This window comes from Oncorhynchus keta, chromosome 18 (assembly GCF_023373465.1).
Source record: "Oncorhynchus keta strain PuntledgeMale-10-30-2019 chromosome 18, Oket_V2, whole genome shotgun sequence".
Taxonomy (NCBI): domain Eukaryota; kingdom Metazoa; phylum Chordata; class Actinopteri; order Salmoniformes; family Salmonidae; genus Oncorhynchus; species Oncorhynchus keta.
The window spans coordinates 57,101,087-57,123,302 of record NC_068438.1 but is presented as its reverse complement, the minus strand read 5'-3'; the positions used below and the strand labels follow the sequence as shown (position 1 = coordinate 57,123,302).

General features: G+C 44.3%; 1 protein-coding gene across 3 annotated transcripts; it reads left to right on the top strand.

The window, feature by feature from the left end:
• Positions 1–1,412: 1,412 nt before the first annotated feature.
• ttc36 (tetratricopeptide repeat domain 36) lies at positions 1,413–10,029 on the top strand. 3 transcript variants are annotated; one of them, XM_052468743.1, is made up of 4 exons: positions 1,413–1,603; positions 7,374–7,587; positions 9,525–9,544; positions 9,599–10,029. In XM_052468743.1, exons 1-4 carry the CDS (start codon positions 1,601–1,603, stop codon positions 9,899–9,901), a joined length of 540 nt encoding a protein of 179 aa, XP_052324703.1. In that variant the 5' UTR covers positions 1,413–1,600; the 3' UTR covers positions 9,902–10,029. The 3 variants fall into 3 exon arrangements, with proteins under 3 accessions (XP_052324703.1, XP_052324701.1, XP_052324702.1); XM_052468741.1 differs by having other exon boundaries at positions 1,419–1,603; positions 7,399–7,587; XM_052468742.1 differs by lacking the exon at positions 9,525–9,544 and having other exon boundaries at positions 1,430–1,603; positions 7,399–7,587; positions 9,633–10,029.
• Positions 10,030–22,216: the final 12,187 nt, after the last annotated feature.

The window sequence follows — 22,216 nt, the reverse complement described above, 5'->3', positions numbered from 1 at the left end:
GTCAGGTATATAGAGGCCTGTCTGGTCAGGTATATAGAGGCCTGTCTGGTCAGGTATATAGAGGCCTGTCTGGTCAGGTATATAGAGGCCTGTCTGGTCAGGTATATAGAGGCCTGTCTGGTCAGGTATATAGAGGCCTGTCTGGTCAGATATATAGAGGCCTGTCTGGTCAGGTATATAGAGGCCTGTCTGGTCAGATATATAGAGGCCTGTCTGGTCAGATATATAGAGGCCTGTCTGGTCAGATATATAGAGGCCTGTCTGGTCAGATATATAGAGGCCTGTCTGGTCAGATATATAGAGGCCTGTCTGGTCAGGTATATAGAGGCCTGTCTGGTCAGGTATATAGAGGCCTGTCTGGTCAGGTATATAGAGGCCTGTCTGGTCAGGTATATAGAGGCCTGTCTGGTCAGATATATAGAGGCCTGTCTGGTCAGATATATAGAGGCCTGTCTGGTCAGATATATAGAGGCCTGTCTGGTCAGGTATATAGAGGCCTGTCTGGTCAGATATATAGAGGTCTGTCTGGTCAGGTATATAGAGGCCTGTCTGGTCAGGTATATAGAGGCCTGTCTGGTCAGATATATAGAGGCCTGTCTGGTCAGGTATATAGAGGCCTGTCTGGTCAGATATATAGAGGCCTGTCTGGTCAGGTATATAGAGGCCAGTCTGGTCAGGTATATAGAGGCCTATCTGGTCAGATATATAGAGACCTGTCTGGTCATATATATAGAGGCCTGTCTGGCCTCTTTGTGAATATGAAAACGCATCTGGAAGAACAATGATAATGTTGTAACTAAACTGTTAATGTTTCAGACTCCATATTTAATACACTTCATACATTTAACGTCACTATAATTGTGAAAGTGGCTGATCTTTACAGTCATGAATAGAGACTCACAGAAGTGTAGATGTACTGTACAAACAAGATACCTGTGTGTGTGTGTGTGTGTGTGTGTGTGTGTGTGTGTGTGTGTGTGTGTGTGTGTGTGTCAGTGTGTGTGTGTGTGTGTGTGTGTGTGTGTGTATATAGTGGTGTGTGTGTGTGTGATATATAGAGGTCTGTCTGGTGTGTGTGTGTGTGTGTGTGAAACAGGAGCACTGCCTCCTCTATTCCAGCACCATTTAAACTTAAACATGTAACCGTCTTCAAATCAACAAGTCCATACTTATGCTTAGTCTGATACACTGAAAACAAACGTAAAAATATCCATTCAATGTTGCCCAATATCATCGGGCAGTCCATGGTGGGGATTTCTCTGTGTGCGTGTGTCCAGTGTTTCAAAGTATACACTCACAGCAGAGTTTATGTCTGAGTTAACCAAATACAGATGTCCTCTCTGCCCAGAATGATCTCAAAGTCTGCCTGTTTCCACCCCCTGCTTCGATTGGTTGAGGACAAATCTGTGAGAATTTGAGCAGAAAATGCACCCCTCACCCACCACTTCGGATCGCAATTCCACTACTCTGACTTCTGCTACACACCCATCTGTAACAATGGCTTCAGCCCATGACAGAGCTGTACTTCAGGCCATCTTTAACCCCACCAGCCCTCCAGGAGACGTCCCGGGATTAAACCAAGAGCAGGAACTGACAGACGATGGTGAACACCTTTTTTTACAATGGATTTATCATGTGTGTTAGTAGTTATCATGTGTGTTAGTAGTTATCATGTGTGTTAGTAGTTATCATGTGTGTTAGTAGTTATCATGTGTGTTGGTAGTTATCATGTGTGTTAGTAGTTATCATGTGTGTTAGTAGTTATGTGTGTTAGTAGTTATCATGTGTGTTAGTAGGTATCATGTGTGTTAGTAGTGTGTTAGTAGTTATCATGTGTGTTAGTAGTTATCATGTGTGTTAGTAGTTATCATGTGTGTTATATTAGTAGTTATCATGTTAGTAGTTATCATGTGTGTTAGTTATCATGTGTGTTAGTAGTTATCATGTGTGTTAGTAGTTATCATGTGTGTTAGTAGTTATCATGTGTGTTAGTAGTTATCATGTGTGTTAGTAGTTATCATGTGTGTTAGTAGTTATCATGTGTGTTAGTAGTTATCATGTGTTAGTAGTTATATGTGTGTTAGTAGTTATGTGTGTTAGTAGTTATCATGTGTGTTAGTAGTTATCATGTGTGTTAGTAGTTATGTGTGTCAAAGTCTGCCTGTTAGTAGTTATCATGTGTGTTAGTAGTTATCATGTGTGTTAGTAGTTATCATGTGTGTTAGTAGTTATCATGTGTGTTAGTAGTTATCATGTGTGTTAGTAGTTATCAGTTACCATGTGTGTTAGTAGTTATCATGTGTGTTAGTAGTTATCTGTGTTAGTAGTTATCATGTGTGTTAGTAGTTATCATGTGTGTTAGTAGTTATCATGTGTGTTAGTAGTTATCATGTGTGTTAGCCATCATGTGTGTTAGTAGTCATGTGTGTAGTTATCATGTGTGTTAGTAGTTATCATGTGTGTTAGTAGTTATCAGTAGTGTGTTAGTAGTTATCATGTGTGTTAGTAGTTATCATGTTAGTAGTTATCATGTGTGTTAGTAGTTATCATGTGTGTTAGTAGTTATCATGTGTGTTAGTAGTTATCATGTGTGTTAGTAGTTATCATGTGTGTTAGTAGTTATCATGTGTGTTAGTAGTTATCATGTGTGTTAGTAGTTATCATGTGTGTTAGTAGTTATCATGTGTGTTAGTAGTTATCATGTGTGTTAGTAGTTATCATGTGTGTTAGTAGTTATCATGTGTGTTAGTAGTTATCATGTGTGTTAGTAGTTATCATGTGTGTTAGTAGTTATCATGTGTGTTAGTAGTTATCATGTGTGTTAGTAGTTATCATGTGTGTTAGTAGTTATCATGTGTGTTAGTAGTTATCATGTGTTAGTAGTTATCATGTGTGTTAGTAGTTATCATGTGTGTTAGTAGTTATCATGTGTGTTAGTAGTTATCATGTGTTAGTAGTTATATGTGTGTTAGTAGTTATCATGTGTGTTAGTAGTTATCATGTGTGTTAGTAGTTATCATGTGTGTTAGTAGTTATCATGTGTGTTAGTAGTTATCATGTGTGTTAGTAGTTATCATGTGTGTTAGTATGTGTGTTAGTAGTTCATGTGTGTTAGTAGTTATCATGTGTGTTAGTAGTTATCATGTGTGTTAGTGGTTGTAGTAGTTATCATGTGTGTTAGTAGTTGTTTATCATGTGTGTTAGTAGTTATGTGTGTTGTAGTTGTGTGTGTTAGTAGTTATGTTGTGTGTGTGTTATGTGTGTTAGTAGTTATCATGTGTGTTAGTAGTTGTTGTGTGTGTTAGTGGTTATCATGTGTGTTAGTAGTTATCATGTGTGTTAGTAGTTATCATGTGTGTTAGTAGTTATCATGTTATCATGTGTTAGTAGTTATTGTGTTAGTAGTTATCATGTGTGTTAGTAGTTATCATGTGTGTTGGTAGTTATCATGTGTGTTAGTAGTTATCATGTGTGTTAGTAGTTATCATGTGTGTTAGTAGTTATCATGTGTGTTAGTAGTTATCATGTGTGTTAGTAGTTATCATGTGTGTTAGTAGTTATCATGTGTGTTAGTAGTTATCATGTGTGTTAGTAGTTATCATGTGTGTTAGTAGTTATCATGTGTGTTAGTAGTTATCATGTGTGTTAGTAGTTATCATGTGTGTTAGTAGTTATGTGTGTGTTAGTAGTTATCATGTGTGTTAGTAGTTATATGTGTGTTAGTAGTTATCATGTGTGTTGTGTGTTAGTAGTTATCATGTGTTGTAGTTATCATGTGTGTAGTAGTTCATGTGTGTTAGTAGTTATCATGTGTGTAGTAGTAGTAGTAGTCATGTGTGTAGTAGTTATCATGTGTGTTAGTATGTGTGTTGTAGTTAGTGTGTTAGTCATGTGTGTTAGTAGTTATGTGTGTGTTAGTAGTTATCATGTGTGTTAGTAGTTATGTGTGTTAGTGGTGTGTAGTAGTTGTTGGTGTGTTGTTGTGTGTGTTAGTGGTTGTCATGTGTGTTGGTAGTTATGTGTGTTGGTGGTTGTCATGTGTGTTGGTGGTTGTTGTGTGTGTTGGTGGTTGTTGTGTGTGTTGGTGGTTGTAGTTATGTGTGTTGGTGGTTGTCATGTGTGTTGGTGGTTGTTGTGTGTGTTAGTGGTTGTATGTGTGTTGGTGGTTGTGTGTGTTGTGGTTGTGTGTGTGTTGGTGGTTGTGTGTGTGTTGGTGGTTGTTGTGTGTGTTGGTGGTTGTGTGTGTGTTGGTGGTTGTTGTGTGTGTTGGTGGTTGTCGTGTGTGTTGGTGGTTGTTGTGTGTTGGTGGTTGTTGTGTGTTGGTGGTTGTTGTGTGTTGGTGGTTGTCGTGTGTGTTGGTGGTTGTTGTGTGTGTTGGTGGTTGTGTGTGTTGGTGGTTGTTGTGTGTGTTGGTGGTTGTGTGTGTGTTGGTGGTTGTTGTGTGTTGGTGGTTGTGTGTGTGTTGGTTGTTGTGTGTGTTGGTGGTTGTGTGTGTGTTGGTGGTTGTGTGTGTTGGTGGTTGTTGTGTGTTGTTGGTTGTTGTGTGTGTTGGTGGTTGTTGTGTGTTGGTGGTTGTGTGTGTTGGTGGTTGTTGTGTGTTGGTGGTTGTTGTGTGTGTTGGTGGTTGTCGTGTGTGTTGGTGGTTGTTGTGTGTTGGTGGTTGTGTGTGTTGGTGGTTGTTGTGTTGGTGGTTGTTGTGTGTGTTGGTGGTTGTTGTGTGTGTTGGTTGTTGTGTGTGTGTTGGTTGTTGTGTGTGTTGGTGGTTGTCGTGTGTGGTGTGTGTTGGTGGTTGTTGTGTGTGTTGGTGGTTGTCGTGTGTTGGTGGTGTGTTGGTGGTTGTCGTGTGTGTTGGTGGTTGTTGTGTGTTGGTGGTTGTTGTGTGTGTGGTGGTTGGTTGTGTGTGTTGGTGGTTGTTGTGTGTTGGTGGTTGTCGTGTGTTGGTGGTTGTCGTGTGTGTTGGTGGTTGTCGTGTGTGTTGGTTGTTGGTTTGTGTGTGTTGGTGGTTGTCGTGTGTTGGTGGTTGTCGTGTGTTGGTGGTTGTTGTGTGTGTTGGTGGTTGTTGTGTGTGTTGGTGGTTGTCGTGTGTTGGTGGTTGTCGTGGTGTTGGTGGTTGTCGTGTGTTGGTGGTTGTCGTGTGTGTTGGTGGTTGTTGTGTGTTGGTGGTTGTGTGTGTGTTGGTGGTTGTCGTGTGTTGGTGGTTGTCGTGTGTTGGTGGTTGTTGTGTGTTGGTGGTTGTCGTGTGTTGGTGGTTGTTGTGTGTTGGTGGTTGTCGTGTGTGTTGGTGGTTGTCGTGTGTTGGTGGTTGTGTGTGTGTTGGTGGTTGTCGTGTGTTGGTGGTTGTCGTGTGTGTTGGTGGTTGTGTGTGTGTTGGTGGTTGTGTGTTGGTGGTGTTGGTGGTGGTTGTGTGTGTGTGTTGGTGGTTGTTGTGTGTTGGTGGTGGTTGTCGTGTTGGTGGTTGTAGTTATCATGTGTGTTGGTGGTTGTTGTGTGTGTTGGTGGTTGTTGTGTTGTGGTTGTTGTGTGTGTTGGTGGTTGTTGTGTGTTGGTGGTTGTTGTGTGTTGGTGGTTGTTGTGTGTGTGTTGTGTGTTGGTGGTTGTCGTGTGTTGGTGGTTGTCGTGTGTGTTGGTGGTTGTCGTGTGTTGGTGGTTGTTGTGTGTGTTGGTGGTTGTCGTGTGTTGGTGTTGTTGTGTGTGTTGGTGGTTGTGTGTGTTGGTGGTTGTTGTGTGTGTTGGTGGTTGTCGTGTGTTGGTGGTTGTCGTGTGTTGGTGGTTGTCGTGTTGGTGGTTGTTGTGTGTGTTGGTGGTTGTCGTGTTTTGGTGGTTGTGTGTGTTGGTGGTTGTCGTGTGTTGGTTGTTGTGTGTGTTGGTGGTTGTCGGGTGTGTTGGTGGTTGTCGTGTGTTGGTGGGTTGTGTGTGTTGGTGGTTGTCGTGTGTTGGTTGTTGTGTGTGTTGGTGGTTGTCGGGTGTGTTGGTGGTTGTTTGTGTGTTGGTGGTTGTCGGGTGTGTTGGTGGTTGTTGTGTGTTGGTGGTTGGTTGTCGTGTGTTGGTGGTTGTCGTGTGTTGGTGGTTGTCGTGTGTTGGGGTGATGTGCTGTTTCATGTTCATCATTTTGTAACATATCTGTTTATCTGTCTCCTCCATCAGAACACTGTTTATCTGTCTCCTCCATCAGAACACTGTTTATCTGTCTCCTCCATTAGAACACTGTTTATCTGTCTCCTCCATTAGAACACTGTTTATCTGTCTCCTCCATTAGAACACTGTTTATCTGTCTCCTCCATTAGAACACTGTTTATCTGTCTCCTCCATTAGAACACTGTTTATCTGTCTCCTCCATTAGAACACTGTTTATCTGTCTCCTCCATTAGAACACTGTTTATCTGTCTCCTCCATTAGAACACTGTTTATCTGTCTCCTCCATTAGAACACTGGTTATCTGTCTCCTCCATTAGAACACTGTTTATCTGTCTCCTCCATTAGAACACTGTTTATCTGTCTCCTCCATTAGAACACTGTTATCTGTGTCCTCCATTAGAACACTGTTTATCTGTCTCCTCCATTAGAACACTGTTTATCTGTCTCCTCCATTAGAACACTGTTTATCTGTCTCCTCCATTAGAACACTGTTTATCTGTCTCCTCCATTAGAACACTGTTTATCTGTCTCCTCCATTAGAACACTGTTTATCTGTCTCCTCCATCAGAACACTGTTTATCTGTCTCCCCATTAGAACACTGTTTATCTGTCTCCTCCATTAGAACACTGTTTATCTGTCTCCTCCATTAGAACACTGTTTATCTGTCTCCTCCATTAGAACACTGTTTATCTGTCTCCTCCATTAGAACACTGTTTATCTGTCTCCTCCATTAGAACACTGTTTATCTGTCTCCTCCATTAGAACACTGTTTATCTGTCTCCTCCATTAGAACACTGTTTATCTGTCTCCTCCATTAGAACACTGGTTATCTGTCTCCTCCATTAGAACACTGTTTATCTGTCTCCTCCATTAGAACACTGTTTATCTGTCTCCTCCATTAGAACACTGTTATCTGTCTCCTCCATTAGAACACTGTTTATCTGTCTCCTCCATTAGAACACTGTTTATCTGTCTCCTCCATTAGAACACTGTTTATCTGTCTCCTCCATTAGAACACTGTTTATCTGTCTCCTCCATTAGAACACTGTTTATCTGTCTCCTCCATTAGAACACTGTTTATCTGTCTCCTCCATCAGAACACTGTTTATCTGTCTCCTCCATTAGAACACTGTTTATCTGTCTCCTCCATCAGAACACTGTTTATCTGTCTCCTCCATTAGAACACTGTTTATCTGTCTCCTCCATTAGAACACTGTTTATCTGTCTCCTCCATTAGAACACTGTTTATCTGTCTCCTCCAGACAGTGGCTTTGAGGTTGGGCTACTGCAGCAGGTCAAAGAGCTGGAGATGGAGGGGGTTGCAGCAGCAGAGGCTGGGGATTTACCCACAGCTCTGGAATGGTTCAGCCAGGCCATAGACACACTGCCGCAGAGAGCCTCTGGCTACAACAACAGGGCCCAGACCAGACGACTCCAGGAGGACACAGAAGGTAGTAGGCTGCTGAGGCCACCTATACAGTGGCTTGGGAAAGTATTCACCCCCTTGGCATTTCTTCTATTTTGTTTTCTTACAACCTGGAATTAAATTGATTTTTGGGGTATTTGTATCATTTGATTTACTCAACACACTTTGAAGATGCAATTTTTTTTATTGTGAAACAAACAAGAAATCAGACAAAAAACTAAAAACTTGAGCTTGGATAACAATTCACCCCTTCAAAGTCAATGCTTTTTAGAGCCACCTTTTCTTTTGGGGTAAGCTTGGCACATCTCGCCACCTCAATTTTTTCCCCACTCTTCAAGGTAAAACTGCTCCAGCTCCTTCAAGTTGGATGGGTTCCACTGGTATACTGCAATCTTTAAGTCATACCACAGATTCTCAATTGGATTGAGGTCTGGGCTTTGACTAGGACATTCCAAGACATGTAAATGTTTCCCCTTAAACCACTCGAGTGTTGCTTGAGCAGTATGTTTAGGGTCATTGTCCCGCTGGAAGGTGAACCTCCGTCCCAGTCTCAAATCTCTTTGACAATGAAACAGGTTTCCCTCAAGAATTTCCCTGTATTTAGTGCCATCCGTCATTCCTTCAATTTTTACGAGTTTCCCAGTCCCTGCCGATGAAAAACATCCCCACAGCATGATGCTGCCACCACCATGCTCCACCTTGGGGGTGGTATTCCTGGGGTAATGAGAGGTGTTGTCTTTGCGCCAGACATAGCATTTTCCTTGATGGCCAAAAAAATACATTTTAGTCTCATCTGACCAGACCTTCCATTTTTTTTTTTTTTTTTTTTTTTACCTTTATTTAACTAGGCAAGTCAGTTAAGAACAAATTCTTATTTTCAATGACGGCCTAGGAACAGTGGGTTAACTGCCTTGTTCATATGGTTGGGTAGTCTCCCACATACCTTTTGGGGAACACCAAACATGTTTACTTATTTTCTTCTGGCCACTCCTCCGTAAAGCCCAGCTCTGTGGAGTGTACGGCTTAAAGTGGTCCTATGGACAGATACTCCAATCTCCGCAGTGGAGCTTTGCAGCTCCTTCAGAGTTATCTTTGGTCTCTTTGTTGCCTCTCTGATTAATGCCCTCCTTGCCTGGTCTGTGAGTTTTGGTGGGCGACCCTCTCTTGGCAGGTTTGTTGTGGTGCCATATTCTTTACATTTTTTAATGGATATAATGGTGCTCCGTGGGATGTTCAAAGTTTCAGATATTTTTTAGTAACCCTGATCTGTACTTCTCCACAACTTTGTCCCTGACCTGTTTGGAGAAGTCCTTGGTCTTCATGGTGCCACTTCTGAAAGGCCCCAGACTCTATACTGAGATCATGTGACAGATCATGTGACACTTAGATTGCACACAGGTGGACTTTATTTAACTAATTATGTGACTTCTGAAGGTAATTGGTTGCATTAGATCTTATGTAGGTGCTTCAAGGGGTGAATGCATATGCACGTACCACTTTCCATTGTTTTTTTTGTTTTTTTCCACTTCATCAATTTGGACTATTTTGTATATGTCCATTACATGAAATCCAAATAAAAAACTATTTATATTACAGGTTGTAATGCAACAAAATAGGAAAAACGCCAAGGGGGTGAATACTTTTGCAAGGCACTGTAGAAGGGCCAGTCACCATACTTTCACTTTCATATCACCCACTATGCAGTTTTCCATTGTGGTTTACAATCTACATAATTTACAGTTACATCTTGAACGTTATTTCAGTACGTTATGAAATATGTCTCTGAAATCAACCACATGCGGTGAATGTTCTACCTAATATAAATGTATGGGGATTTTTGTGATCATATCAACCACATTTTCATCTTAAAACCACATGTCCTTGAAAGTAACCCTGTTAATGTCTACATACAAACACGTGTTCTCGCCGTTTGCATCATCTGCGGGTTCTGTACTCCTCCAGGAGCCCTAGAGGACCTGGAGGTTATCATTATGTGTGGGTTCTGTACTCCTCCAGGAGCCCTAGAGGTTCTGGAGGTTATCATTATGTGTGGGTTCTGTATTCCTCCAGGAGCCCTAGAGGACCTGGAGCGTGCCATCGCTCTGAGTGGGGGTGTAGGGCGTACAGCGTGTCAGGCTCTGGTCCAGAGAGGCCTGCTTCTGAGGCTGGCCTGCCAGGATGATAAGGCCCGGGAGGACTTCAAGAGGGCAGCCGTCCTGGGCAGTGAGTTCGCCCGGCAACAGGTAGTGGTTCTGAATCCGTACGCTGCCCTCTGCAACCGCATGCTGACGGAGGTCATCAACAAGCTACGCAACCCGGAGGTGTCAGAGACAAAGTAGTCAAAGGACAAGACTTACCACCCCAACACTGGCAAACCAAATAGATTTGTATCACTTGTGCATGCATTAAATGTTGTCTTGAGAAATTAATTAATAAACGTTTACGTTTTATTGAAGGTGAAAGATTTTATTGAGTTATCCTGAGTCATTCTGTGGAATTCATTCAATCAAATGTATTTATAAAGCCCTGTTTACGTTATCAGATGTCACAAAGTACTATACAGAAACCCAGCCTAGAACCCAAAACAGCAAGCAATGCAGAAGTAGAAGCACAGTGGCTAGGGAAAACTCCCTAGAAAGGCAGAAACCTAGGAAGAAACCTAGAGAGGAAGCAGGGTCCAAGGGGTGGCCAGTCCTCTTCTGGCTGTACTGGGTAGAGAGGAACCAGGCTCTGAGGGGTGGCCAGTCCTCTTCTGGCTGTACTGGGTAGAGAGGAACCAGGCTCTGAGGGGTGGCCAGTCCTCTACTGGCTGTACTGGGTAGAGAGGGACCAGGCTCTGAGGGGTGGCCAGTCCTCTGGCTGTGCTTGGTAGAGAAGAACCAGGCTCTGAGGGGTGGCCAGTCCTCTGGCTGTGCTGGGTAGAGAGGAACCAGGCTCTGAGGGGTGGCCAGTCCTCTGGCTGTGCTGGGTAGAGAGGAACCAGGCTCTGAGGGGTGGCCAGTCTTCTGGCTGTGCCGGGTAGAGAGGAACCAGGCTCTGAAGGGTGGCCAGTCCTCTGGCTGTACTGGGTAGAGAGGAACCAGGCTCTGAGGGGTGGCCAGTCCTCTGGCTGTGCTGGGTAGAGAAGAACCAGGCTCTGAGGGGTGGCCAGTCCTCTGGCTGTGCTGGGTAGAGAGGAACCAGGCTCTGAGGGGTGGCCAGTCCTCTGGCTGTGCTGGGTAGAGAGGAACCAGGCTCTGAGGGGTGGCCAGTCTTCTGGCTGTGCCGGGTAGAGAGGAACCAGGCTCTGAAGGGTGGCCAGTCTTCTGGCTGTGCCGGGTAGAGAGGAACCAGGCTCTGAAGGGTGGCCAGTCTTCTGGCTGTGCTGGGTAGAGAGGAACCAGGCTCTGAAGGGTGGCCAGTCCTCTGGCTGTGCTGGGTAGAGAGGAACCAGGCTCTGAGGGGTGGCCAGTCCTCTGGCTGTACTGGGTAGAGAGGAACCAGGCTCTGAAGGGTGGCCAGTCCTCTGGCTGTACTGGGTAGAGAGGAACCAGGCTCTGAGGGGTGGCCAGTCCTCTGGCTGTACTGGGTAGAGAGGAACCAGGCTCTGAAGGGTGGCCAGTCCTCTGGCTGTGCTGGGTAGAGAGGAACCAGGCTCTGAAGGGTGGCCAGTCCTCTGGCTGTGCTGGGTAGAGAGGAACCAGGCTCTGAGGGGTGGCCAGTCCTCTGGCTGTACTGGGTAGAGAGGAACCAGGCTCTGAAGGGTGGCCAGTCTTCTGGCTGTGCTGGGTAGAGAGGAACCAGGCTCTGAGGGGTGGCCAGTCCTCTGGCTGTGCTGGGTAGAGAGGAACCAGGCTCTGAGGGGTGGCCAGTCCTCTGGCTGTACTGGGTAGAGAGGAACCAGGCTCTGAAGGGTGGCCAGTCCTCTTCTGGCTGTGCCGGGTGGAGATTATAAGAGTACATGGCCATTAAGGCCAGATTGTTCTTCAAGATGTTCAAACGTTCATAGATGACCAGCAGGGTCAAACAATAATCACAGTGGTTGTAGAGGGTGCACCAGGTCAGTTCCCCAGGAGTAAATGTCAGTTGGCTTTTCATAGCCGAGCATTCAGAGGTCGACACAGCAGGTGCGGTGGAGAGAGAGAGAGAGGGAGAGTCAAAACCTGTTGAGTGTGTTTGTTGCAGTAATAGTGACTGTTAGGCACTTATGGTGTTGTAGACTGACCTGTGGAGAAGTTTAAAATGCTTTCCAGATAGATAAATCATGTTATATCCAACTGGCCCGGCTGTGAAGGGAAAGGGAACGGAAAGTGCATGGCATTGTTATCCCTCATGTGATCACCATGTGGTCCACTAAGTGTCTGGAATGGAAGGGCAGATGCTTGGCGAATCCGTGGATAGCTCTGTGGCTGGCCGTGTGGCAGGCTCCATGGCCGGCTCCGTGGCAGGCTTTACGTAGACACATTTCTGAGAGCTTATGCACTTTATAAAAATATTAAACATAACACACATCACGACAAGAGAGACACCACAACACTACATAAAGAGAGACCTAAGACAACAACATGGCATGGTAGCAACACCAACATGACAACAACATGGTAGCATCACAACATGGTACAAACATTATTGGGCACCGACAAAAACACAAAAGGAAAGAAGGTAGAAACAACAGTACACCACGCGAAGCAGCCACAATTGTCAGTAAGAGTATCCATGATTGAGACTTTGAATAAAGAGATGGAGATAAAACTGTGAAGTTTGAGTGTTTTTTACTGCTCGTTCCAGTCGCTAGCTGCAGGGAACTGAAAATAGGAGCGACCCAGGGATATGTGTACTTTGGAGAGCATATCGGGGTGTATACAGAGGTATCAGACAAATTAAAAACAGGCTTAAATCTGGTTTCAAATTCTTAAAGAATTTCTCAAAACAAAGTTGTTGCCTGTCTGTTTGTTTGGGCACTTTGCTTTGGAGAAAAGCAAAGCTGGAGGAGAGGAATTTGTTACAGACTTGACTTCCATATTTAGCCACAGGGGGGCAACAGTGTACAATTTATCAGGGAAAGCCAGTTGCCAGTATATTGATGCCCTGGCATTTGCAGCCCAATAATAATGCTTAAAGGTGGGAAGGGCTAAGCTGACACTTTCCTTGAGATTTCTTCCCAGGTGGGAAAACTTTCATTGCCTGGAATAATTCCTCTGTTGAGATAATTGAGTTGTCATCAATTTTTGGCAGGCTGATGGAATCAAAGAAGGCTGAAATATCAGAACTGTAAGTCAGGCTGATATAATCAAAGGAGGCGGATACATCAGAACTAGAAGCCAGGCTGATATAATCAAAGGAGGCGGATACATCAGAACTAGAAGCCCGGCTGATATAATCAAATGAGGCTGATACATCAGAACTAGAAGCCAGGCTGATGGAATCAAATGAGGCTGACATATCAGAACTAGAAGCCAGGCTGATAGAATCAAAGGAGGCTGAAACATCAGAACTAGAAGCCCGGCTGATATAATCAAAGGAGGCTGATACATCAGAACTAGATGCCAGGCTGATATAATCAAAGGAGGCTGATACATCAGAACTAGAAGCCAGGCTGATATAATCAAAGGAGGCTGATACATCAGAACTAGAAGCCCGGCTGATAGAATCAAATGAGGCTGATACATCAGAACTAGAAGCCAGGCTGATGGAATCAAATGAGGCTGACATATCAGAACTAGAAGCCAGGCTGATAGAATCAAAGGAGGCTGAAACATCAGAACTAGAAGCCCGGCTGATATAATCAAAGGAGGCTGATACATCAGAACTAGATGCCAGGCTGATAGAATCAAAGGAGGCTGAAACATCAGAACTTGAAGCCAGGCTGAGAATTAAATGAGGCTGATACATCAGAACTAGAAGCCAGGCTGATGGAATCAAATGAGGCTGAAATATCAGAACTAGAAGCCAGGCTGATATAATCAAATGAGGCTGATACATCAGAACTAGAAGCCAGGCTGATGGAATCAAATGAGGCTGAAATATCAGAACTAGAAGCCAGGCTGATATAATCAAATGAGGCTGATACATCAGAACTAGAAGCCAGGCTGATGGAATCAAATGAGGCTGAAATATCAGAACTAGAAGCCAGGGTGATAGAATCATAGGAGGCTGATACATCAGAACTAGAAGCCAGGCTGATGGAATCAAATGAGGCTGAAATATCAGAACTAGAAGCCAGGGTGATAGAATCAAAGTAGGCTGAAATATCAGAACTAGAAGCCAGGCTGATGGAATCAAAGGAGGCTGATACATCAGAACTAGAAGCCAGGCTGAGAATCAAAGGAGGCTGATACATCAGAACTAGAAGCCAGGCTGATATAATCAAAGGAGGCTGATACATCAGAACTAGAAGCCAGGCTGATAGAATCAAAGGAGGCTGAAACATCAGAACTAGAAGCCAGGCTGATATAATCAAAGGAGGCGGATACATCAGAACTAGAAGCCAGGCTGATATAATCAAAGGAGGCTGATACATCAGAACTTGACGCCAGTCGGGCTGATATAATCAAAGGAGGCTGATACATCAGAACTTGACGCCAGGCTGATGGAATCAAAGGAGGCTGATACATCAGAACTAGAAGCCAGGCTGAGAATCAAAGGAGGCTGATACATCAGAACTAGAAGCCAGGCTGATATAATCAAAGGAGGCTGATACATCAGAACTAGAAGCCAGGCTGATAGAATCAAAGGAGGCTGAAACATCAGAACTAGAAGCCAGGCTGATAGAATCAAAGGAGGCTGAAACATCAGAACTAGAAGCCAGGCTGATGGAATAATCAAAGGAGCCTGATACATCAGAACTAGAAGCCAGGCTGATGGAATAATCAAAGAAGGCTGATACATCAGAATGTTGTATCCAGATGTCCACTACATTCCTGTGGGATGTTGCAGTCTCCAGATGTCCTCTAGATTCCTGTGGGATGTTGCAGTCTCCAGATGTCCTCTAGATTCCTGTGGGATGTTGCAGTCTCCAGATGTCCTCTAGATTCCTGTGGGATGTTGCAGTCTCCAGATGTCCTCTAGATTCCTGTGGGATGTTGCAGTCTCCAGATGTCCACTAGATTAATGTGGGATGTTGCAGTCTCCAGATGTCCACTAGATTAATGTGGGATGTTGCAGTCTCCAGATGTCCTCTAGATTCCTGTGGGATGTTGCAGTCTCCAGATGTCCTCTAGATTAATGTGGGATGTTGCAGTCTCCAGATGTCCACTATAATGTGGGATGTTGCAGTCTCCAGATGTCCTCTAGATTCCTGTGGGATGTTGCAGTCTCCAGATGTCCACTAGATTAATGTGGGATGTTGCAGTCTCCAGATGTCCACATGATTAATGTGGGATGTTGCAGTCTCCAGATGTCCACTAGATTAATGTGGGATGTTGCAGTCTCCAGATGTCCACTAGATTAATGTGGGATGTTGCAGTCTCCAGATGTCCTCTAGATTCCTGTGGGATGTTGCAGTCTCCAGATGTCCTCTAGATTCCTGTGGGATGTTGCAGTCTCCAGATGTCCTCTAGATTCCTGTGGGATGTTGCAGTCTCCAGATGTCCACTAGATTCCTGTGGGATGTTGCAGTCTCCAGATGTCCACTACATTCCTGTGGGATGTTGCAGTCTCCAGATGTCCACAAGATTAATGTGGGATGTTGCAGTCTCCAGATGTCCTCTAGATTAATGTGGGATGTTGCAGTCTCCAGATGTCCTCTATAATGTGGGATGTTGCAGTCTCCAGATGTCCTCTAGATTAATGTGGGATGTTGCAGTCTCCAGATGTCCACTAGATTAATGTGGGATGTTGCAGTCTCCAGATGTCCTCTAGATTCCTGTGGGATGTTGCAGTCTCCAGATGTCCACTAGATTAATGTGGGATGTTGCAGTCTCCAGATGTCCACTAGATTCCTGTGGGATGTTGCAGTCTCCAGATGTCCACTAGATTAATGTGGGATGTTGCAGTCTCCAGATGTCCTCTAGATTCCTGTGGGATGTTGCAGTCTCCAGATGTCCTCTAGATTAATGTGGGATGTTGCAGTCTCCAGATGTCCTCTAGATTCCTGTGGGATGTAGCAGTCTCCAGATGTCCTCTAGATTAATGTGGGATGTTGCAGTATCCAGATGTCCTCTAGATTAATGTGGGATGTTGCATTCTCCAGATGTCCTCTAGATTCCTGTGGGATGTTGCAGTCTCCAGATGTCCTCTAGATTCCTGTGGGATGTTGCAGTCTCCAGATGTCCTCTAGATTCCTGTGGGATGTTGCAGTCTCCAGATGTCCACTAGATTAATGTGGGATGTTGCAGTCTCCAGATGTCCACTAGATTCCTGTGGGATGTTGCAGTCTCCAGATGTCCACTAGATTAATGTGGGATGTTGCAGTCTCCAGATGTCCACTAGATTAATGTGGGATGTTGCAGTCTCCAGATGTCCACATGATTAATGTGGGATGTTGCAGTCTCCAGATGTCCACTAGATTCCTGTGGGATGTTGCAGTCTCCAGATGTCCTCTAGATTAATGTGGGATGTTGCAGTCTCCAGATGTCCTCTAGATTCCTGTGGGATGTTGCAGTCTCCAGATGTCCACTAGATTCCTGTGGGATGTTGCAGTCTCCAGATGTCCACTAGATTAATGTGGGATGTTGCAGTCTCCAGATGTCCACTAGATTCCTGTGGGATGTTGCAGTCTCCAGATGTCCACTAGATTAATGTGGGATGTTGCAGTCTCCAGATGTCCACTAGATTAATGTGGGATGTTGCAGTCTCCAGATGTCCTCTAGATTCCTGTGGGATGTTGCAGTCTCCAGATGTCCTCTAGATTAATGTGGGATGTTGCAGTCTCCAGATGTCCTCTAGATTCCTGTGGGATGTTGCAGTCTCCAGATGTCCTCTAGATTAATGTGGGATGTTGCAGTCTCCAGATGTCCTCTAGATTCCTGTGGGATGTAGCAGTCTCCAGATGTCCTCTAGATTAATGTGGGATGTTGCAGTATCCAGATGTCCTCTAGATTAATGTGGGATGTTGCATTCTCCAGATGTCCTCTAGATTCCTGTGGGATGTTGCAGTCTCCAGATGTCCTCTAGATTCCTGTGGGATGTTGCAGTCTCCAGATGTCCTCTAGATTCCTGTGGGATGTTGCAGTCTCCAGATGTCCACTAGATTAATGTGGGATGTTGCAGTCTCCAGATGTCCACTAGATTAATGTGGGATGTTGCAGTCTCCAGATGTCCTCTAGATTCCTGTGGGATGTCGCGGTCTCCAGATGTCCTCTAGATTAATGTGGGATGTTGCAGTCTCCAGATGTCCTCTAGATTCCTGTGGGATGTCGCGGTCTCCAGATGTCCTCTAGATTAATGTGGGATGTAGCAGTCTCCAGATGTCCTCTAGATTAATGTGGGATGTTGCAGTATCCAGATGTCCTCTAGATTAATGTGGGATGTTGCATTCTCCAGATGTCCTCTAGATTCCTGTGGGATGTTGCAGTCTCCAGATGTCCTCTAGATTCCTGTGGGATGTTGCAGTCTCCAGATGTCCTCTAGATTAATGTGGGATGTTGCAGTCTCCAGATGTCCTCTAGATTAATGTGGGATGTTGCAGTCTCCAGATGTCCACTAGATTAATGTGGGATGTTGCAGTCTCCAGATGTCCTCTAGATTAATGTGGGATGTTGCAGTCTCCAGATGTCCACTAGATTAATGTGGGATGTTGCAGTCTCCAGATGTCCACTAGATTAATGTGGGATGTTGCAGTCTCCAGATGTCCTCTAGATTAATGTGGGATGTTGCAGTCTCCAGATGTCCTCTAGATTCCTGTGGGATGTTGCAGTCTCCAGATGTCCTCTAGATTAATGTGGGATGTTGCAGTCTCCAGATGTCCACTAGATTAATGTGGGATGTTGCAGTCTCCAGATGTCCTCTAGATTCCTGTGGGATGTTGCAGTCTCCAGATGTCCTCTAGATTAATGTGGGATGTTGCAGTCTCCAGATGTCCTCTAGATTCCTGTGGGATGTTGCAGTCTCCAGATGTCCTCTAGATTCCTGTGGGATGTTGCAGTCTCCAGATGTCCTCTAGATTCCTGTGGGATGTTGCAGTCTCCAGATGTCCACTAGATTAATGTGGGATGTTGCAGTCTCCAGATGTCCTCTAGATTCCTGTGGGATGTTGCAGTCTCCAGATGTCCTCTAGATTAATGTGGGATGTTGCAGTCTCCAGATGTCCACTAGATTAATGTGGGATGTTGCAGTCTCCAGATGTCCTCTAGATTAATGTGGGATGTTGCAGTCTCCAGATGTCCACTAGATTCCTGTGGGATGTTGCAGTCTCCAGATGTCCTCTAGATTCCTGTGGGATGTTGCAGTCTCCAGATGTCCTCTAGATTAATGTGGGATGTTGCAGTCTCCAGATGTCCTCTAGATTCCTGTGGGATGTTGCAGTCTCCAGATGTCCTCTAGATTCCTGTGGGATGTTGCAGCTTCCAGATGTCCTCTAGATTCCTGTGGGATGTTGCAGTCTCCAGATGTCCTCTAGATTAATGTGGGATGTTGCAGTCTCCAGATGTCCACATGATTCCTGGATTTGATTAGGTTATTCAGAACCTGGACCGAGGTGATATTTAGTTTTTTATTCAGTCTGCCAAGATACGGATCAAGATAACAATTAAAACCGGCTTTGATTATTAGATTAGTTGTACTAAGATCTGTGAGTAAGTCAAAAACATTACTAAAGAAATGTGGGTCGTCAGTGTTTGGGGCATAGATGTTCAATAGGGTGACAGAGAAAGAGTTCATGTTCCCTGATACTATGATGTACCTTGTGGGTCCTGCAGACAAGGACGAAAGCTGAAAACAATGTTTTTTACAAAAGATAATAACAATACCACTTGCTTTGGAGGAGATTCATCAATTTGAGAAATGCAGTTGGGTTATGTCAGTCAGCACCATGTGATTTCAAGTGCTTAAATAGAATACCTCTTTTACGCAAGTGCCAGAAACATGCACAATCCACAAGACTATGTGACACCTTATACATCTGACTGATTCCCAAGATCGTTTCCTGACATTTATATGCAAGAGAATTTCAAATAAAACATCTTAAACATGCATGTATTAATTCAAATAGAACTTGTTTGGCAGCAGAAAACAAAAACCGAACACAGGAACAGACCCCCAGAGAAACCCGCTCTCCCCACTGCTTCCCCAGAGAAACCTGACCTCCCCACTGTTCCCCCAGAGAAACCTGCCCTCCTCACTGTTTCTCCAGAGAAACCTGCCCTCCCCACTGTTTCCCCAAATGAAGCACTGTCCTCCCCATATCACGTAAATGAGGACTGCCGGGCATGATGGCTAGCACGGACCCAATACTACGCTAGCAAGCAAACAATAGTCAGCCTTAACTAATAGCCCTCTCCGCGATTGTTGGAAAACAAATTAATACGTCACCGTTTATGAATAAACCCTGTTTACTCAGTCAATAATGAATAAACCCTGTTTACTCAGTCAATAATGAATAGCAAGCAAACAAACCCTGTTTACTCAGTCAATAATGAATAAACCCTGTTTACTCAGTCAATAATGAATAAACAAATTTACTCAGTCAATAATGAATAAACCCTGTTTACTCAGTCAATAATGAATAAACCCTGTTTACTCAGTCAATAATGAATAAACCCTGTTTACTCAGTGTCACGTAGAGTAGGCCAGAAGGCTAAACTGGATAACCTAACCTCTATCAAAATAAAAAGATTCTTCTGTGCAAAGGTGTTTATTTACAAGTGATTCCGGAACAAAAAACAACAGTACTGCCATCAACGTCTACCTTATGGGACAGCTTAAAAACAATGCTGCCCCATCCACAGCTCAATCCAAAAATGCCTCTCCCCCATGACTGAAAGAGAGGCTCCTTTTGTAGGGCTAGCCCCTCCCCTCAGAACAATTAACCCTGGTTAATTAATCAATTAACAATACAAACCTACATTTTCCATGAACTAAACATACTAAAGGATATACATTGCAACACGGTTTTAAACAATATCACAACATAACATTTACAACATTACATCACTACTGACAATATCTTTCAATATGCCCATATGCATTAATGAGCCATTTGGGACAGGCACTATAAAGCCAACCCAATTCCCTTAGCTCGGGTCCTTTTCCAGCATACCCGGAAGCTACAGAGATGGAGAGAGAGGAACAGAACAAACAAACAATGCGCTCATCCACAACATTGATAAGTATAATAATTATTATATCTCTCAAATATGAACATTGACAGGTGTGAAATGCATGCACCAAGACAGAAGTTAATTTGTGTGTCGACCCACATTGTTGACTTATCTTATAATGGCGCAGGGAGGAGTGATGAATATGTGTGTGCGTTAAAGAACCAAATGCTGCCCGCGGCCAGTGACGGACTTCTACGTCACACTCAGTCAATACTGAATAAACCCTGTTTACTCAGTCAATAATGAATAAACCCTGTTTACTCAGTCAATAATGAATAAACCCTGTTTACTCAGTCAATAATGAATAAACCCTGTTTACTCAGTCAATAATGAATAAACCCTGTTTACTCAGTCAATATCCCAGAAATCAGTGTCGAGGGACTTCACCCTTTCAGGGGTTTTCTGTATTTGTAATACATAGCTTGCAGCCTCTTCGGGCTTGGTGAAGACTCTTGTTATGCTGTTGTGATGAACATGAAGCTTGGTGAAGACTCTTGTTATGCTGTTGTGATGAACATGAAGCTTGGTGAAGACTCTTGTTATGCTGTTGTGATGAACATGAAGCTTGGCTGGAAAACACAGGCTGTATTCACCTCCACTTCTCTCATGGTCTGCATCACATTGCTCCATCACCGCCATGGTTTAGTTGGGGAAGATGAAAACCTTTTGGCCTTTGTATTCCATATCTCGTAGAATGAGCTCCTTATCCTGAAGGTGATGTACCCTTGAGATGATGGTGCTTGGCTTGACACCTGGTGAGGGCTTCACCTGTAGAGAGCGGTGTGCAAGGTCAATAATGAGGGGCTTTGGGAAGTTGTCGTCACCCAGGAGCTTGGGAATTAGCTTGGACACAGACTTTGTGGGTTTCCCTTGTTCTTCGTCCTCCAAAATCTCCACAAGTTTGATGTTCAGCCTGCGACTCTTGCCTTCTAAATCGAGAACCTTGGCTTGGTGAGCTCATTCTTCTTTTTAAGCTGAGTCCAGGGGGTATTCAGGCCTCCTATCAGGGTGTCATGATCAGACATGGACAATCGGCTATGTCCATGCGGCCCTTCAGTTCGGCCTGTGCTGTCTTTAGAGACTCAAACTTTGTTTATAGCTTATCAAAACGATTGTTGATTGTAATAAAAAACTGACTCTTTCATTTCCGTGGCAGAATCTTGTTGCTGGGTATCTGGAGAGATGTTGTCATCTAAATGGCACTAGCAGCAGCTTGTTGGGCCTGGGCTTTGTCGAACAGTCCCTGTTCTGTTGGCCTCTATGGAGGATAATAATAATAATATATGCCATTTAGCAGACGCTTTTATCCAAAGCGACTTACAGTCAGTCATGTGTGCATACATTCTACGTATGGGTGGTCCCGGGGATCGAACCCACTACCCTGGCGTTACAAGCGCCATGCTCTACCAACTGAGCTACAGAAGGACCGAAGGATCTTTAAATGTCGGAACTTCCAAAAGTTGGCTTAACGTTGTACCAGAGCTAGCTAGCTCGGCAGTTAACAAGATTGTGTGTGTTGGTGTAACGTTGTACCAGAGCTAGCTAGCTAGGCAGTTAACAAGATTGTGTGTGTTGGCTTAACGTTGTACCAGAGCTAGCTAGCTAGGCAGTTAACAAGATTGTGTGTGTTGGCTTAACGTTGTACCAGAGCTAGCTAGCTAGGCAGTTAACAAGATTGTGTGTGTTGGCTTAACGTTGTACCAGAGCTAGCTAGCTAGGCAGTTAACAAGATTGTGTGTGTTGGCTTAACGTTGTACCAGAGCTAGCTAGCTAGGCAGTTAACAAGATTGTGTGTGTTGGCTTAACGTTGTACCAGAGCTAGCTAGCTAGGCAGTTAACAAGATTGTGTGTGTTGGCGTAACGTTGTACCAGAGCTAGCTAGCTAGGCAGTTAACAAGATTGTGTGTGTTGGCTTAACGTTGTACCAGAGCTAGCTAGCTAGGCAGTTAACAAGATTGTGTGTGTTGGCGTAACGTTGTACCAGAGCTAGCTAGCTAGGCAGTTAACAAGATTGTGTGTGTTGGCGTAACGTTGTACCAGAGCTAGCTAGCTAGGCAGTTAACAAGATTGTGTGTGTTGGCTTAACGTTGTACCAGAGCTAGCTAGCTAGGCAGTTAACAAGATTGTGTGTGTTGGCGTAACGTTGTACCAGAGCTAGCTAGCTAGGCAGTTAACAAGATTGTGTGTGTTGGCTTAACGTTGTACCAGAGCTAGCTAGCTAGGCAGTTAACAAGATTGTGTGTGTTGGCTTAACGTTGTACCAGAGCTAGCTAGCTAGGCAGTTAACAAGATTGTGTGTGTTGGCTTAACGTTGTACCAGAGCTAGCTAGCTAGGCAGTTAACAAGATTGTGTGTGTTGGCTTAACGTTGTACCAGAGCTAGCTAGCTAGGCAGTTAACAAGATTGTGTGTGTTGGCG